The 18,382-nt window shown below is 34.5% G+C and overlaps 1 protein-coding gene across 1 annotated transcript in view; it reads left to right on the forward strand.

The window, feature by feature from the left end:
* The window catches only part of KLHL4 (kelch like family member 4), a 157,912-nt gene that overhangs the window by 108,851 nt on the left and 30,679 nt on the right, over positions 1-18,382 (forward strand). Inside the window, exons 5-9 of the mRNA XM_032258716.1 lie at positions 2,972-3,184; positions 6,064-6,250; positions 12,810-13,034; positions 14,542-14,704; positions 16,406-16,618. Of these exons, the coding sequence (XP_032114607.1) occupies positions 2,972-3,184; positions 6,064-6,250; positions 12,810-13,034; positions 14,542-14,704; positions 16,406-16,618 (1,001 nt within the window). The remainder of the gene's footprint in view (positions 1-2,971; positions 3,185-6,063; positions 6,251-12,809; positions 13,035-14,541; positions 14,705-16,405; positions 16,619-18,382) is intronic.

Genomic DNA, 18,382 nt, shown 5'->3' on the forward strand with positions numbered 1-18,382 from the left:
AAAAATGTAATATTGTTATCTCTCTTAATCTCTCTTCTTTAGTTATGTTAGCATCTATTGTGAATTCAATAAAATATATAAAGGTCTTGCTATAACAATGTTTTGACAATACTGTATTGATAGCATAATAATGCAAATAATTTTAATGTCTAAGAATAATATTAAACAATTTAGAGATTCAATTGTAATCATGTGCATTGGTAGACTGAATAAAGTAGATTGCCTTTCTGAATGTGAATGGGCCTCATGCAGAAATATCATCACAGACACACTCAGAATGCTATTTGGCCAAACATCTGGGCACCCAATTCCCCAGTCAAGTTGACACATAAAATTAACCATTTAAATCATATAGATAGGTGTCTGCATCAGTTAAGCAATTAGCAAATATGTGATAGTCATTTGGTAAATTTCAAAACAATATAAGTGTAGATTTTTATAAAATGAATAGTTAATCTAAGGCACAAAAGAAGACTCCCTTGTAACGTGCATAGAATAAAGTGTTTACCTTGAAATTAGGAGCAAAATAATTTCCAAATAAAACAATTTAAAATTAGTCTTTAAGTGAAACAAATTATTTCTATACAGTACTGTATACTGCAATGAAATATACAGATACTTTAAAAATACACTTATTTTTTTATTTAGACTAATCTACTATATTGCCCAGCAATTTTCAATAATCTAATTAGGCAGCAATTCTGAAGTCATAACAAATTCTATCAGAAAATCTAGTTTCTGAGCAAATCTAAATGTGACCACCATTTAAACGATTTTTAATCACTTCTTAACTTTGCCAAATGCATAATCAAATATGACAGTCTTTACTATGATGTGCGTTGGCCATTAAATAGGTCTTACACATTGAGATAGCATCTGTCTTTCTCCTCCTCCTCCTCTCTCTCTCTCTATGTATATTTAATTTATATATATAAATATATTTAATTTATATATAAATATATATGTGATATATATATGATTTATATATGTGTATATATGTAAATCATATATATTAAATATATATATTAAATATATATATTTAATATATATGGTTTAATATATATATTAAATAGATATTAAATCATATATATAAGTATAAATATATATAATATATATATTAAATTACATATATATTTATATATATTAAATATATGTAAATATATATTAAATATAGATATATATTTATATTTATATATTATATATTTATATGTATATTTATGTATTTATAGTTTACATAAATATATATTTATTTCAATATATAAATATATATATTTATTTTAATATAAATATATATGTGATATATATATAAATACATATATATATGATACAGAAAAAAGCGGAAAAAGAAGAGAGAGGGAAATATATATTTATATTTTTTTTAATGGAGAGTGCATAGAAAGGAGAAGGAGATATTCAGTTGTCCATAATAATAATGCAGTTTCAGAGTTTATATACAATATCAGTAGTATATAACCTTAAGTTTTATAGTTTTATATTTGTCTAAACTCTTTCACAAAAATCATATCACTTATGAAAAGCAGTTTCAGTATCAAACAAAATGCAGTAGACTTATGTTTGAATCCAGACTTTTCCACTTACCCCATAGGGAATCAGACAACTCATATGACCTGCTTTTTTATCAGACTAATTCCACTTTCTCACAAGATCACACTGGTGATGACTTAATGCTTGTGAAAGAAATCAGTAAAGTGTGAAGTGCTGTACAAGTGAAATATATTAATAGTGGTACTACTATCACCATTATTTGAATAAGTGGGAGGGATTTCACCCAGAGACATCTGCTACAGCAACAACAGCAGTTCTCTCTCAATTGTTTGTCTTAATCACAAAGGGTTATTTGTTTAAATAGGCCAGTTTGAAACTTACAGCATCAGAGCTTTCTGATGGGTCTATCAACACTGATGATTGCTGTAAGGATAACTTTCCTATTTGGTTGATTCACTTCCACAATGACTAAACTAAAAGTAAAGCTGAGGTGGTGATTTGATTTATTTAAAGACCCCAATTATTCAGAAACTATCTTAAACTGTTCCTAGAATATCTGTTTACTGTGCAACATAAATTTCAAGTAGGTATGTTTATCTTCATTTTAGCAATGTATTTTATTCCATTTAAAACTTGAGATCTTCACTATGAGAAATTTTAAAAATGATTATTCTGTTGTCAAAGAAAGAACATTTAATATTTATAAATTAGAAAAGAAATGATGCTGTTTTGATTTAAAAATGAAACAGATATTTGAAATTTTATATTTGACAAAATACAACACAATGACAGAAGGAATAATTGAGATATAATATATAAATTTCAAACACATCCTCACTCTTTTTAAAGAAATCGGTTTATAGGAATCCTTTTTAGATTGTCCTGAACCCATAGATTGTTACCAATTGCAAAAGAATACTTTTCTCTTGGTCAATTGAAGATCATACTTTTTCATAAATGAAAGAGTTTTTCATCATTTTTTTCTTATCCCCAAGGAATTGAGTCTGTTGTTCCCTCACATATATAGCCAGAGTCAACTCTCATAGGCTTTCAAGATAGGTGCCACCTTAAAAACTTTCAAGCTTTTTCTCATGGCTTTTGGCTAAAGATGAACTAGACAGTCAATTCTGAAGTCATGAGCTGCTGTTGTCACGTAACAGCAGCTGGGAGCAAAAAGTACTGCTTTTGGCCCCAACACTCTGTCTATGTGGGCTGTGAAGCAGTTAAAGCTTCCCTTGTGTGTTCTATAAATAATTCCCAGTGGAAGGAAGCATTTGGCCTCTCAGCTTCAGAAGGCTCCCTGTTTTCCATGTCACTGGCAGCAACAGCACCTATATTTTATAAATGGATACATCTGTGTCTCTGGCATTTTCTGAAGTTTAACAACATGAAATGCCTTGATATGCTTATTCCGTTAAGAAATTTCTAAAGTGCAAAGTTTTAGTCAATGACGTTTCTTTTCTAGGAACACTTCATTGAGGTAATAAAAAACCAAGAATTCCTCCTGCTTCCAGCTAATGAAATTTCAAAACTTCTGTGCAGTGATGACATTAATGTGCCTGATGAAGAGACCATTTTTCATGCTCTAATGCAGTGGGTGGGGCACGATGTACAGAATAGGCAAGGAGAACTGGGGATGCTGCTTTCTTACATCAGACTGCCATTACTCCCACCACAGGTATGGAAAAACACCCAGGTAATTGAAAATATAGTACTGAACTATCACTAGGCATTAATCCATTTCTTATTTGCCTAATTTTATTCCTGGTAAATCTGAGTGTACAAGATTTGTTTCATAGAAGGACATATTCAGCCATCAATTAGAGGCATAAATAAAAGAAAGAGAAAAAACATGGCTAAAAAAGCTACAGCTAAATCATAATCATCAGAATACTCATTAGTTTTGGTTTCACCATATAATATTTGTAAAACGCTGAGAAAATGACTAGGCTAACTCCTTTTTTTTTTTTTTTTACCTGCACAGCTTCTAGCCAAAATGTTAATAATTAGTACAATAGCCTTCCACAGGAGAGTCTAGGAGTCAGATCCTGAATAATAACTATTAATATTATCTGCTATGATCAAAAGAATGCTATCATACTTTGAATGCACTACAGCATAATTATAAAGGCATCTTCACCATATATGTTGAACTGAAGGATTATAGCAAAGATGATTCTAAAAACAAACACCTTTGGGTAAGACCCGGGGATAACTCACCTCATACTGAATTTTGTATTGCAGTCTCATTACATAATTTCACTGTTGGTAATAACCACAATTTTTTCTCTGTATAAAATTGATCAATAAAATTTATAATACATATGGATATATTGCACATATGCATGTAATATCTATTGAATTTGTGACTATAGGTTCAGACATCATCCAAATTAAAAACAGTGACCTTGCATAGATTTACTGGATCAATAATTTCAAAAATATTAACATGAATCTGCTTTTATAACAAAGTTACTAATTAAATGTTAATATTGAAAGATAGATTGTTAATCTGCCAATGATTTTTCCACATTTTTAAAAATATCTAGCTGTTAATTAAATTCCATAGAACTAGCTGTTAATTAAATTCCATAGAACTATATGCATACTCTTAAGAATCTCTACATATGCAGTGAAAGAACATCCATTAGCCTTCTGGTTATAGCAAATTTGTCCAAAGAGCAAGGCAATAGTAACACCAAAAACAGAAATGTTAAATATATGTATATAGTTTTAGATCCAAGGTTCTAAATTTTTGGATTGATAAATGACCTTTAGAATCTAAGAAATTTTACATTTGGGTGAATGTGTACATTTATGTGTATTATTCTCAAGAAAGACTGTTTGATTTATGAGATTCTCAAAGACTGCCTTTGAAAATGTCCCTGCACCTGTGAGCTTATTAAAAACACAATTTCTCATGCCCCACTCCAGACCGAGTGAACCAGTTTCAGGGAAACAGGGTGAGGAATCTGTGTATCAACAATTTCTCCACGTGATTTTAGGCATAGAAAATTGAGATGCACTGGTGTAAGGAATCAGAGGCTGTTATCTTTACAGAGCCTTAAGTCTATGAGACACTTTCCGCAGAGAGAACTTCTTAGTTTGAACTCTTCTTACTTTATTGGAACGGAGGGAAATTTCTTGCCCAAATGCACAAGTAGTACCATGGTAGCCCACCTCTGAGTATGTCTTAGACCTAGAATATGGACTGTGTGAAATTTTTCTGATGATGGTGGTGATAGGCAATGTCATGCAAATAAAGGCTTTCCAAAATAATTTAAAAAGCGACCTTACAAATATTTTAGAAATGAAATATATAAAGGATGGTGATGAATCTCCAGAGTATTTTTGGGAAAAAATGCATAGCCTGGTTTTTAGACCTATTTCTGAAAACATATGCATTAAGCAATTCCTGGGATCTCATGAGGCATGCCAAAATAAAGATCCATCAGCTATTACAGGTGGATTGTGAACAGAACTGGAATTAACTCATGAACAGCAGGAAAATTCAGAGAAGTTTAATGTCATAAGATTACCTCTTCTATTCCAGCAATGTGCTCACTAATCCTCTCAATGCCCCATGATAGTGTAGACCCAAAACTCCAAGGGAACCAAACTAAGATGACTCTTGACAACATTCTGAAATATACTGTTGACTTCTCTCCAACTCATCTCATGAAAAATACTTTACCTCACTTTTATCAGTGTTAGATAAGGTCATTGTCTGCCGGGTAATGATAGTTAAAAAGAATTCATCATCTATTTTTGTTAATATGCTGGCTAGTTACTAAGTCGTGTACCTCAACATAGTTAAAAAGCACTTGCTTTCAGAATACTCTAGAGAAGTGATCAGATGATAAATGTACCATCCACCATGTCTGTTATTATTTTAACTGAGCATGTTGGCAGGGCCACCACTACCAACACAACTACTCTAAATCCACCAAAAAGATTGCTACTTGTGTTAGCTGCATGCAACAGACAAGATTCTTACTTGTGCAGACATAGCCATTCTCTTTGGCTGCTTTCAGCAATAATTTCTATGAGTGCTTTTTTACTTTTGCTCCTTTAGATTATATGTGTACATATTCAAAAGATGAATAATGTGTCAATTAAATAGATTTGCAAAGATCATTAGCTACTACTAGCAGATTTTTAGTTATTTTACATGATAAGTAAAAATAAAAATCTTACTAAACAACCCAAAACATTAAATAATCAAACTTCTACGTTTCAGTTAGCTCAAGTTTTCTCTACCTCGATCTCCCAGGCTCAAGCGATCAAACCACCTCAGCCTACGAGTAGCTGGGATTACAGGCACATGCAACCACATCTGGCTAATTTTTGTATTTTTTTAAAGAGACAAGGTTTCACCATGTTTCCCAGGCTGGTCTCAAACTCCTGAGCTCCAGCGTTCTACACACCTCGGCCTCCCAAAGTGCTGGAATTACAGGTGTGCACAACTGCACCCAGGCTCCAAAGTTATATAAGTACAAATATCTTCTTTCTAATGGTGAACTCTCCATTCATATGCCATATATCACTACTTTTCAGTTACTGGCAGATCTTGAAACCAGTTCCATGTTTACTGGTGATCTTGAGTGTCAGAAGCTCCTGATGGAAGCTATGAAGTATCATCTTTTACCTGAGAGAAGATCCATGATGCAAAGCCCTCGGACAAAGCCTAGAAAATCAACTGTGGGGGCACTTTATGCTGTAGGAGGCATGGATGCTATGAAAGGTAAAAATAACTTACAGTGTCTTTATTCAAAAAAGGTACATTCTCAATAGCCTCCAAATTATAAGGGTGATATTAAAGCCATGTTAAATGAGTTCCCCTAAAGCTAATCTTCATAAATAGGGTGCTTTATATGATTTTGTGACCTCATTTTCTTACCTTATGAGACATAACCTTTCAATTAGTGTTGAATTCTTAATAGGCACTTTTACTTTACAGAAGCAATACATTGCCATATTATATCCTTTCAAGGAAAACTTACTTAATGTTTGTGAACCCAAAAGAATGTGAGACAGGTCTCAATTAATTTATAAAGTTTATTTTGCTAAGGTTCAGGATTCACCCATTCTTAACCCCAGGGGGCCAGGGCACAGATTGGTTTTGTACATTTTAGGGAGATCAGACATCAATCAATGTGTATAAGATGTACATTGGTTCTGTCCAGAAGCATGAGACAACTCAAAGTTGGGGGGCTCCTAGGTCATAAGTAGATAAGAGACAAATAGTTGCATTCTTTTGAGTATCTGATTAGCTTTTCACTGAATACACAATTTACACGTGAGGGAGGTACAGAAACAGTCACTTATGCTTTAGTCTGGCTTAGAGAATCTATATTTTTTTTCATAAACAATAAAGCTGAGGAAGCTATCAGATATGCATTTGTCTCAGGTGAAGAGAGGGATGACATTGATTTCTGTCATTCCTTTGTCCTGCACCTACAAAAATAAGCTATCAATTTACATTGCCAGGGTGAAACTCAACATAACTGTTACAGAGTAAGGATCTGGAGGCCCACAAGGAATTTCCTTGTGGGCAAATTGTGAAGGAGATGTGTAGCTTTTTCTAAAAAATACTCTGTTATTTGTCTTATTTGGGAATAAAAAGCGGGGAAAGGTATGCCTGACGCAGTCCTCAGCTCAACTTTTTCTTTTGGCTTAGTGATTTGGGGGTCCCAAGACTTATTTTCCTTTCACATGTTTACCAGAAAGGAAAGAGACTGTAACTGGCAAAAAGTCTGGCTGCTGGCCACTTGTAGAAAGAAGCCATAATAACAAGAGTGAGGTGTGATAAAAAGAGAACAAGATTTTCTTTTCCATGCTAGTAACGGGGGGGGGGGGGGAGGGGAGGGGGAATTCTTTCCAAAAATTTCTACTCTTCCATTTGTAGAAGGCATGTGGGGATTTTAAAGAGAGTGTGTGGAATGCAGAATAGGCAGGGTGTGGAGGAAGTGTCAGGTGTTGTGACCCACTTCAATGGCTTGTCCTGAATTATTTATTGTTCCATCTGGTGAAAGGAATGGTGCCATCGTAGCCAGAAGTGCCTGGTCTGTAACAGCATCCAGCCCCTGAAGCTTCTAAGGAAATATCTGATCAGATTAGTGAATATGGTGTGTATTTATCAAGCATCTAGGTAAACAAATGTGGAAAAGGCATGGGAGCATAGAATGGGATTAGAAAGGAGTGGAGGAAAGGAAACATTCCAAAGATGTGAAGTTTATCTTGGAGCTACATCTTGATACATCTTCCCAAAACTGTGGGGTGGTGGGAAATGAGGAAAGGAAAGGGGACAGAAAGAAATACTTTTAAAATGTGGTTTGAAGTGGTACTGGAATCATATTATTTTCTTTGATATATGTAACCCAAAATTGGAAGACTGTATATAGTAACTATGCTTATTAATCATAAGCCCATAAAAGAAGAGATTGCAAATGCAATTATTTGCAAATTTGTAGGGTTACTTCAAGAACTAATGTTCTTCAGAAAATAACAAATAACAAAGTTTTTGTATTTTGTAACAATAATGTCACAAGATAGGTTTTATAAGACAATGAAATCCTAGAATTAATTTCCAGTCTGGCAACTTGAGGTTTTATTGCATTTTGTTGAATAAAATGAATATTAATAGCGTGTTAGAAGATTTCTTGTTTGGTATTTAAATTAGAAGAGTACTAAATAAAAATGCAAGTGCAGTTATCTTTCATTTCTGACTTTGCAGAAAGACTAATTTGCATTGTGAGAAAACGGAAAATTTTGTGTTTGGTTTTTGTGGTTTTTATTTTTGGTATTTTTTTCAGGATAATCTTGGTTAAATTATTGTTACAATAAAGAAATGTGTTACAACAAATGGTTATAAATATCTATAACCCTGTATCAGTTTCTAAAAATGGGGGAAAAATGAACCTATAATCTCCGGACTCTATTACCAGAGTTTGGTATAGAAGTAAATGAGGGTATGGGAGACACTTTGAGTTCCTAGTATATGTAGATATTAAAAAGGCTCATGGGACATTGCAGACCATTAGAAGAATAATAAAGCCTTCCATTTTTGATTACTTAATCTTTGATTGGCATTTTGCAAAGATTGTTTCAAATCCTCACAATATTGTTACGATAATGTAACCCCTATCCAACACAAGGACAGTCAAGAAAGGCTGAAGATGAAATTTTTATTCAAATACAATGTTCCTTTTCTCTCTCTTTCTTTTTTTTTCTTTCTTTTTTTTTTTTTTTAAAGACAGAGTTTCATTCTGTTGCCCAGGCTGGAGTGCAGTGGCATGATCTCAGCTCACTGCAACCTCCGCCTTCCGGGTTCAAGCGATTCTCCTGCCTCAGCCATGCAAGTAGCTGGGACTACAGGCACGTGCCACCATGTCCAGCTAATTTTTGTATTTTTTAGTAGAGATGGGGTTTTACCATATTGGACAGGCTGGTCGCAAACTCCTGACCTCGTGATCTGCCTAGCCCAGCCACGATGTTCCTTTTTCTACACTGCCACTATTATAGACAAAGGAACAACAACAAAACTCTGGGTGTTTTTGAATCTATTGGAAAACCAGGGTAAACACGTAGTAACAAAAAAAGGAAAAAGAGAAAAAGAAAGAAAGAAAACCTAAGAAGTATAACAAAAACATTAAATGAGTAGCATTTATCTGTATAAAGCAGTATTACATTGAAAATGTACTACTTTACATACTTTCAAAGAAGTATAAACATTAATTTCTATACGTGTATATTTTCTTATAGTGTGTTGTTTCAGTTGTTTTTTAAAAAATGTTTTTGACCACATGTTGAGTACAGTATACACTGTTTGGGTGATGGGTGCACTATATTCTCTGAAATTATCCAGGTAACCTAAAACTGCCTGTACCCTCAACACTATTGAAATTTTAAAAATTTAAAAATTTAACTTCGATACTTTGATGTTTAGGAAATACAGTGTTTCCTTAGCCTCTAATTTCCTCTCTCTGATTTATATAAGAAACTCAGAATTGCTGTTAAATATAGATATCACACAAACGGCTAGGGCTAACTATACTTTCTACAATGTATTTGAAAGAATCATCAGAAAGTTCTAAATATTATTACAGAGTCAAAATTGTTAAATGGTCAATTAGTAAACTTTGGATGTCTTGTACATATATGGTATTTTGTAAATTTTTATTTATTTAAAAAGTAAATTCTGAATAAAGAGTATGGCAGGAAACAAAGTAAAGGCTAATATTGTCACTTTTAGAACATTTGTAAAGTAAATGGAGGAAATCATTATATCAGATATACTCACTACTGCAGGAGCTACAGTGTTCTCAGCAACACTGATAAATTTGAAGGATTTTTTCACTCTTGAATAGATTATAAACAAAGATTGGATAAGAGCTTAGAAATGAATTGAGAAACAGTATGTCATACACTCTGGGGCAAAATTTATACAGAAAAAAATTAAAGGAAAAGATAGTAAAAAAATGGAAAAAATTATATTTTTCCACCTATTATAGACCTGTCATAATAAAGCAGCTAGGGAATTTACATTTCAATTAGTTGAAGGATTGGTGGGGTTGAACAAAGGGGCTGGCAAAGTCTTCAGAATTCAGTATGTAGAACTACTAGTCACAAATGCTCATGTTGCAGTCAAAAGTTACGGAATCATTTTATCTTCTATATTGAATCTAATGCCTTGAAAAGTTTAGCCAGGCACGAATCACACACATACATCTCTCAGTGTAATTCTTCTATATACAGCTGATTAATGTAGATTTGCACGATTTTCTGATTACCTCTGCATTTATATCTTCATAATCATAACAATGAGTGTAGACTAGCTTTTATTTCCTAATCTAAATTGGGTCTTTGGTAAATTCCACTAATATAAAGAGAAATAAAAGTTAGAACAAGAAGATAAGAATACAGATTTAGGAAGACTGGGATGAAGAAATGGAAAGAAGTGGAAAGCATTCAGAGAAAATTGACTGATTAAACATAAAATAAAGTAGATATGATTTTGTACTTATTTCAGTTTTATATTATCATTGAAAGATATTTAGTGTAGAAAAGATATTTTGAGAGGTGTTATAATTTGGCCTCTTAGCAGTAAATATAGTCAGTAGAGCAATTACTAACCTATAAATCATCATTCAGTCACATCCATGTTATCAGTAAAAGAGGCAGTAATTAAAGAGAAAGAGTAAATGAGTACCTGTGTATTTGCAAGTTTGTATGAGAAAATCCAAAATCCTGGAACACACATACTTACAGTGTACTAGTCACCAGAAAATATTTAAACTTAAAGGAAGGAAGCACTGTTTCCGCTAATTCAGTCTAATCAAGGAGCAGCTATATATTTAATATACACTCTGCTTAAATTTTGACAGGATATGACCCCATACCATTGCCCTAAAACTGCCAGTGTGTATGTTTCAAATGTTAACTACATCTTCATTATAACTAATGGATTGCATTTTCTTCACAAATATCCCAACAAAGGAACAACTGGAAAGTGTTTTTGCTTATTACTATGGTTGACTTTGTGTAATTGGGATGAAGTTTCTTAACCCTGCCACAAACTATAGTAGATACACTATAGACGTAAATAATATTTCTATCATTTTCCACCCTGGTTATTATTCAGAAGTTTCCCAGTTGTACAAAATTAGCTTTTCCTAAAAAATAGCAACAGCTATTATGAATGAATGGTAAGAAGCATTGCCTGCTGAAGTGACAATTTATTATGACAGTAGTGATAATTTGTCAATAGTGACAGCATACTGTGACAGTAAACTTTGTATATTAGTAATTGAACAGAAAATAAAATTTTATTAACACTTAAAGAAAGTAATACCTTATAATTTTATATTCTCAACTCTAATATATTGTGCCACTGAAGTGGGTTCATTGCCTGGGGTAACACCTGAGGTTCTTTGTCTCATGACCATGGAAATCAAAGACATGGATACACAAAGAGTGAGATTTAGAGCAAACATTGGTAGGCAAAAGAAAGAGAATAGTTCTCTGCTACAGATAGGTGTCCTAGAAAAATGGGTTTGCAGATCTCTGATGAAATGCAGGGTGGGTTATAGATGAGCTGATGAGGAGGTGGTGTCTCATCTACACAGGGTGCAAAAGACCGGTTAGGAATAGGTGTGCCATTTGCATAGGGCATGAATCTCTTGCTGCCTCCATACCAATCGTTTATTATGCAGGTGGGTTCTCTGCCTATGCTGGGCATGTTGGCCATTTCTTTCTTACTGTACACATGGTAACAAAAAAAGGGAAGATGGAGCCTACATGTTGGAAATGCCTGGACCAAAGGTAGCCCTTTCCTATGGGCACGGCTTCTGGCATTCCTCTGGGCAAGCTTCCAGCTTGCTTATCTATGTCTGTAGCTCAATTTTTCAGGCTGCTCTTTGTTACAAAATAAATTATTTGGGACTCTGCTTTTTGTTAGAAAGGCAATTCCACCAAGGACTCTTTTGCCCTCACTATCTGCCTAAATAATTTCTTTCTACCTCTTGTATCATCATGGAACATTGTGTGAATCAACACCAAAGGCCCATTTAACATTTATAAAATGTTATTTATTCATTTATTTATTTATTTATTTATTTTGAGACAATGTCTCACTCTATCACCCAGGCTGGAGTACAGTGGCACAATCTTGGCTCACTGCAGCCTCCAACTCCTGGGCTGAAGTGATCCTCCCACGTCAGCCTCCCAAGTACCTGGGACTACAGGTGCACACTGCCACAGCCAGCTAAAGGCTCATTTAAAAAGAATTTTCATTCCTGGTCCTTTCATTTTCATTACATGTCTTTTAAATAAACACGCACACACACACACACACACACACACACACACACACACACACAAACAGAAACATTTAAAAAGCATAAATTAATATATTGAATGGTCATAAGTAATTAAATCTTTAACAGATGTGCGAACATTCTGTAATAGAATCCTAGGTATTTTGTTGTAAATTATGTCACTTGACACTTGTGTGGCTACTACCAGTAGAATAGTATAGCGAAAGCCAGCATTATAAGGATATAATCCAAACATATTAAATAAAACATTTTATTCTGACTCTTCCATTTGGATCCAGAAGTAGTAAAAGATTATCCTTTGCCTTATCTCCCAGGTTGTAGAATCACCTGGGCTACTTACTTAATTTGAATTGTAATCACTGATACTGTGCTGTAAGTTATGGGTTCATAATTATAATGTGAACAATATCAATTCAAAATTTTAATAAAAGTAGATTTTACCATTGTTCAATATCCCTTTGACAGGTACTACTACAATTGAAAAATATGACCTCAGGACCAACAGTTGGCTACATATTGGCACCATGAGTGGCCGTAGGCTTCAATTTGGAGTTGCAGTTATTGATAATAAGCTCTATGTAGTGGGAGGAAGAGACGGTTTAAAAACTTTGAATACAGTTGAATGTTTTAATCCAGTTGGCAAAATCTGGACCGTGATGCCTCCCATGTCAACACATCGGCACGGCTTAGGTAAGAGTTTAAGATTATGTATTTTTTAAGAATGTCAAAAATTACATCTAGCTGCACGTTATTGGAATTTAGCCAAACCCTTAGTGAAAATGTCTCCAAAATGCTAAAAAACTTAAGGAAATGATAAAAGCCTGTGGAACTTCTGTTGTTGCAGGTTATTCCTGATTCCCTTCCACCAGTATTTCAAAGGGGTTTCATTCTAAAAAGGATAACAACTTTTCAAAGGGATTTATTGTTAAATAATCTACAACTACAGCAAGAAGTTTTCTTCTAAGCTCAATTTAGGGAGGAAAGTAGTTGACGATTGAGGGGGATAGTGTTTCTAGTTAGATGAATGATGTGTCCACAGTGGAAAACTTTGATTCTCCTGAATATTTGTCAGGATACCTCTTTCTTTATACTAAGCTTCATATTTTTGCAAAATGTATTTGTTTACCACGTTGTCTTATTATTTTATAGTGTGATTAACAGACAATAAGATGTATATTCTTTTTACATTTTTTATGCTGAATCTGAAATGCATATGAAATATTTTTAAAAATTAGCCTAAGAGAAAGTGTACAATTTTACAGAAGATAAATCCACTAAAAAGATTAGCATTTATTGGAAGAAAACTTTCTGGTTGCTTAAAAAAAAAAGAGTTAGCTGAACAACAGAAAAATTGACTTTTTATTTTAAATTGACTTTTACAAAGCTAAAAATCGGCAGATCCAGGACAAGTATTGCTTGACCCAATTATTCTGATAAATTGACTCTGCCAAATAATACACTATACAATTATTCAGTTCAGTTATGTCAGGGTAATTCCTAGTCATAGCTTAGAATGGTCCTACAGAGAAATCAGAGCAAACTTATTTTTCAATATAATTGGTATTACTAAATAGGTAGGGGAGGTGATGACGATATACCACTGAGAGGTTGATAGGGATAGTGAAGGTGGGGAAAAAACCAATTACGTGAATTATCAAAGCAGATGTGAAGCAGAAATGGGCTATTCATAATATCTGACAGAACAAACTTCTAACTAAACATTAAAAACGCCTTTCTAGTAAGTTAGCTCACAGGAATCTTTTTATCCCTGTATTAAACATCAGAGGTTATAAAGACCTACCACAGTCAGCCTGCAATTCTAAGGTTTATCTAGGAATCAATATCATATTGTATCTACATGATACATTCAACAAACAATATTGAAGTTTTGCAAGAAAAATCCAGCTTTTAAATTACATATATAGAAATGGTGCATTCTACTACCCCTTTTGACTTCAGTGTTACAACAATAATTCCCTTCTATGATATGGTAACTGAAACTGTAAGTTAGAAAAGTTAGAAAACCATATTTAGCTTTACAACAGAGTCATACTTTGCATAAAACTATTCATATGAATGCAAAATCGTTTAATAGGCAAAACAAAAAAACATAAATAGTTAATTGCTTGCAAAATGAAACAATATCCATTGTGTGTGGCATACCTAGGTGAACCCACAAATTCTTTTAATCCTTTAGGTGTAGCCACGCTTGAAGGACCAATGTATGCTGTAGGTGGTCATGATGGATGGAGCTATCTAAATACTGTAGAAAGATGGGACCCTGAGGGACGACAGTGGAATTACGTGGCCAGTATGTCAACTCCTAGAAGCACAGTTGGTGTTGTTGCATTAAACCACAAGTGAGTAAGTTGAAACGCACATGCTCATTGCTTCCAGGTCATATAGTACAGAACTTTAGTGACATGATCCATCAATCAATTAGCATTCCGAATAAACTGAATATATTTGTTATCCATAATAAAAGGTCTTCATTGGAACTCTCCATTAGGACTGAAAATACTTGTCTAAAGTAAACACTTGATTAAATATTTTCTATGCCCTTGCTAATGAAGGTGTGGTCCTGGGACCAGCAGCATCCACCTTTCCTGAGATGTATTTAGAAATGCTAGCCCTCCCCCAGATGTCCTGAATCAGAATCTTAATTTTAACAGAGTCATCAGATGACTTCTGTGCACATTAAATTTGAGAAAACCTTTGTAGACAAGCCAGTTCTAATTTTACCCTCAAAAAGTTACTACTTTTTTACATTATGATTTATTTTTATCAAAACTTTGGTCTGTCTATGGTTATAATAAGGTGATTCTTTTATTTTTTTCACCAAGCCCTCTCCTGAGTGTTCAGGGTTCCTAAATATAGAATCCTACCTAGTCTCACCCTTCCTGAATATTTACTTCTTCCTGTCATTTGCCTAACACATCCAAAATATTATATTAAAACATGATATTGTTAGAAGTTTCAAAGAGCTTGAATTGTTATCAGGTATTATGTGCTTTCTGACAAGGGAACTTTGGAGACAATGACCAGCATATAACAGGGTCATGAATCATGCCGAGTTTCAGACAATAGGTTGGGTCAATTACCAGAGACAGCCTTGTGTGTTTAGATTGACTATGCATGAAGCCAATACATTATTATAGATATGGTCTCAGTCAAAATGTCAACATATTGTTTTTAGAATCTTGAACAGAAATAAATAGGAAATGTCCATAATTAAGAGGAGATCCAGTTTAAGGTACTCCTAAATCTATCTGTGGCCTAACCTGAATAATGTCTGGTAATTCAGTTATATAATCTCCTACCTAATACAGAACAGGATGAAAACATGAAATTTGACCCATTTAATTTTGCTTTGCTGAGTTGCTACTGTTTACAACTCAGCATGAAGGGAAGTTATAGGAATATGGATTAATAAATGTCTGCCTTCTTTATTAATGCATTATAATTTAAAAATTATATTAAAATATTACTTATCAAAAGAATGGCATTTTAAAGTGTATGGGAGAAATGTCATAACCAATATCACTTCCTAGGGAAAAAATATAGTTTCTAGGTTCTATCTTTTTTCCTTAATTGTTTATTAAGTTAATATCTTCTAAGTGATAACTGTTAATGCAAATATAAAATCATACATAAAAACAACAGATTCCACTCCTAGGCAGTTGAACCCTGTTAAAATTGTAAAGTTGTTGGAGTTGGTCTTTGGAACTATCCTACCAATCCCTTTGATATTTCCCTCCTTTAACTGTGCCTCATGTCCCATGGAATCTTTTATTCAATTATTTTAAAGTGACTGTGATAAAGATAGTGAAAAAGAAAGATTTAGGTTGGGATAGATTTTAACAGGTATACTCAGCTAATGATCTTTTCACAAACTTCTGCTATTGACTGCAAAATAGTGTAGGAGTAGAATATAGAGTCTGACTCTCCAGAAACTTGAAAAGCTTTGTGCAAAATTCTGTCACTCTCATTCTATGCATGCATTTTGTGTGTATATGTATACACATACATATACATACACACAGATCTGTCTTTTTATCTAGATTATATGCTATTGGTGGACGTGACGGAAGTTCTTGCCTCAAATCAATGGAATACTTTGACCCACACACTAACAAGTGGAGTTTGTGTGCTCCAATGTCCAAAAGACGTGGAGGTGTGGGAGTTGCCACATACAATGGATTCTTATATGTTGTAGGGGGTCATGATGCCCCAGCTTCTAACCATTGCTCCAGGCTTTCTGACTGTGTGGAACGGTAAGTTTTTTGTATTTCTTTATGTCTGTAATTATTTGGTTATTTACTTTTTTAGAAATAAGAAAGATTTTTAAGCAACCAGAAAGTTTTCTTCCAATAAATGCTAATATTTTTAGTGGATTTATCTTCTGTAAAATTGTACGCTTTCTCTTAGGCTAATTTTTAAAAATATTTCATATGCATTTCAGATTCAGCATAAAAAATGTAAAAAGAATATACATCTTACTGTCTGTTAGTCACACTATAAAATAATAAGACAAAGTGGTAAACAAATACATTTTATGCCAAGCTATATCACTCAACCAATTCAAAAGACTCAAATCAAAATAAGTTTACTGAGATTGGGGAAAAATGACAGATAGGAGCCAGAAGTAACTTGCTGCTCCCACTCGTATAGACAGAGAAGTGTGTGGAGATCCTTATCGTGAACTTCTGCTCTATGAACTACCACAGGAACATAACAGGAAAGCAAAGAGAATCCACGGACAGCCAAGGAATTGTGAGCCTGCTTGCTTTCTCAGCTGGAAGGCTCATGGCCTAGGGCAGGTTCTCAGCCCTGTTCACTGGCTGCCTTGAAATAAACTAGGTTCCGTTGAGGCTGGCACAGTGGGAGTGTGTCCAGCCTTTCTGGCTGCAGGCTGCATGGGAACAGGGGGAGACCTGTGGCTGCCAGCTTTCCCCAACTTTCCTGGTGGCCTATGTGACAAAGCAGAGACAGCTGTAATCCCCCTGGAAGCATAATTCCATTGGTCTGAAAACCATACCCCATCCCCCACAGCAGCTGCAGCAAGCCCCACCCAAAGAGAGCCTGAGCTTAGACATGCCTAACCCTGACCCCGCACCCCTCATGGTCTTTCTCTTCATGGTCTGGTAGCCAAACACAAAGGTCATAATTTCTTGGTAAGTCTGTGGCCCTGCCCACTGCCTGACCCTCAGGCAAAGTTGTATCCTCCCTATACAAACAAAGTTGATGGGCTCTTGAATGTGCCACCTCTTAGCTGGAGACCAACTAACACAAAAAACAGTGCACCAAACAAAAATACAACCAACAACTCTCACAGAGCATACTTCACTCCCCTGCCACCTCCAGGAGGGTAAGTGGTAGTATCCATGGTTGAGAGACCTGAAGATGGATCACATCACAGGACTCACTGCAGACACTCCCCACCCTAGTATCTCTGCTGGGTGGCTAGATCCAGAAAAGAAATAGCAGTCACTGCAGTTTGGCTCTCAGGAAGCCCTAACACTAGGTGAAAGGGGAGAGCACCACATTAAGGGAGCACCACTTTAAGGGAGCACCCCATTAAGGGAGCACCCCCATAGGACAAATGAATGTGAACAGTAGCCCTTGAGTTCTGGATCTTTCCTCTGGCATAGTCTACCCAAATGAAAAGGAACCAGAAAAGCAATGCTGGTAGTATGACAAAATGAGGTTTTTTAGCAATCCCAAAAGATCACACTAGCTCACCAGCAATGGATCCAAACCAAATTGATATGTCTGCATTGCCAGAAAAAGAATTCAGACTTATTAAGCCAATTCAGACTATTAAGCCAATCAAAGAGGTTCCAGAGAAAGGTTAAGTCAAACTTAAAGAAATAAAATAAATAAATATATAAATTATGCAGAATGTGAATGGAAAATTCTTCAGTGAAATGGATAGCATAAATAAAAAGCAATTACAGGCTAGGCATGGTGGCTTATGCCTGTAATCCCAGCACTTTGGGAGGCCAAAGCGGAGGATCACCTGAGATCAAGAATTTAAG

The sequence above is a fragment of the Sapajus apella genome, unplaced genomic scaffold, assembly GCF_009761245.1.
Source record: "Sapajus apella isolate SASKATOON/1434 unplaced genomic scaffold, GSC_monkey_1.0 scaffold104, whole genome shotgun sequence".
NCBI lineage: Eukaryota > Metazoa > Chordata > Mammalia > Primates > Cebidae > Sapajus > Sapajus apella.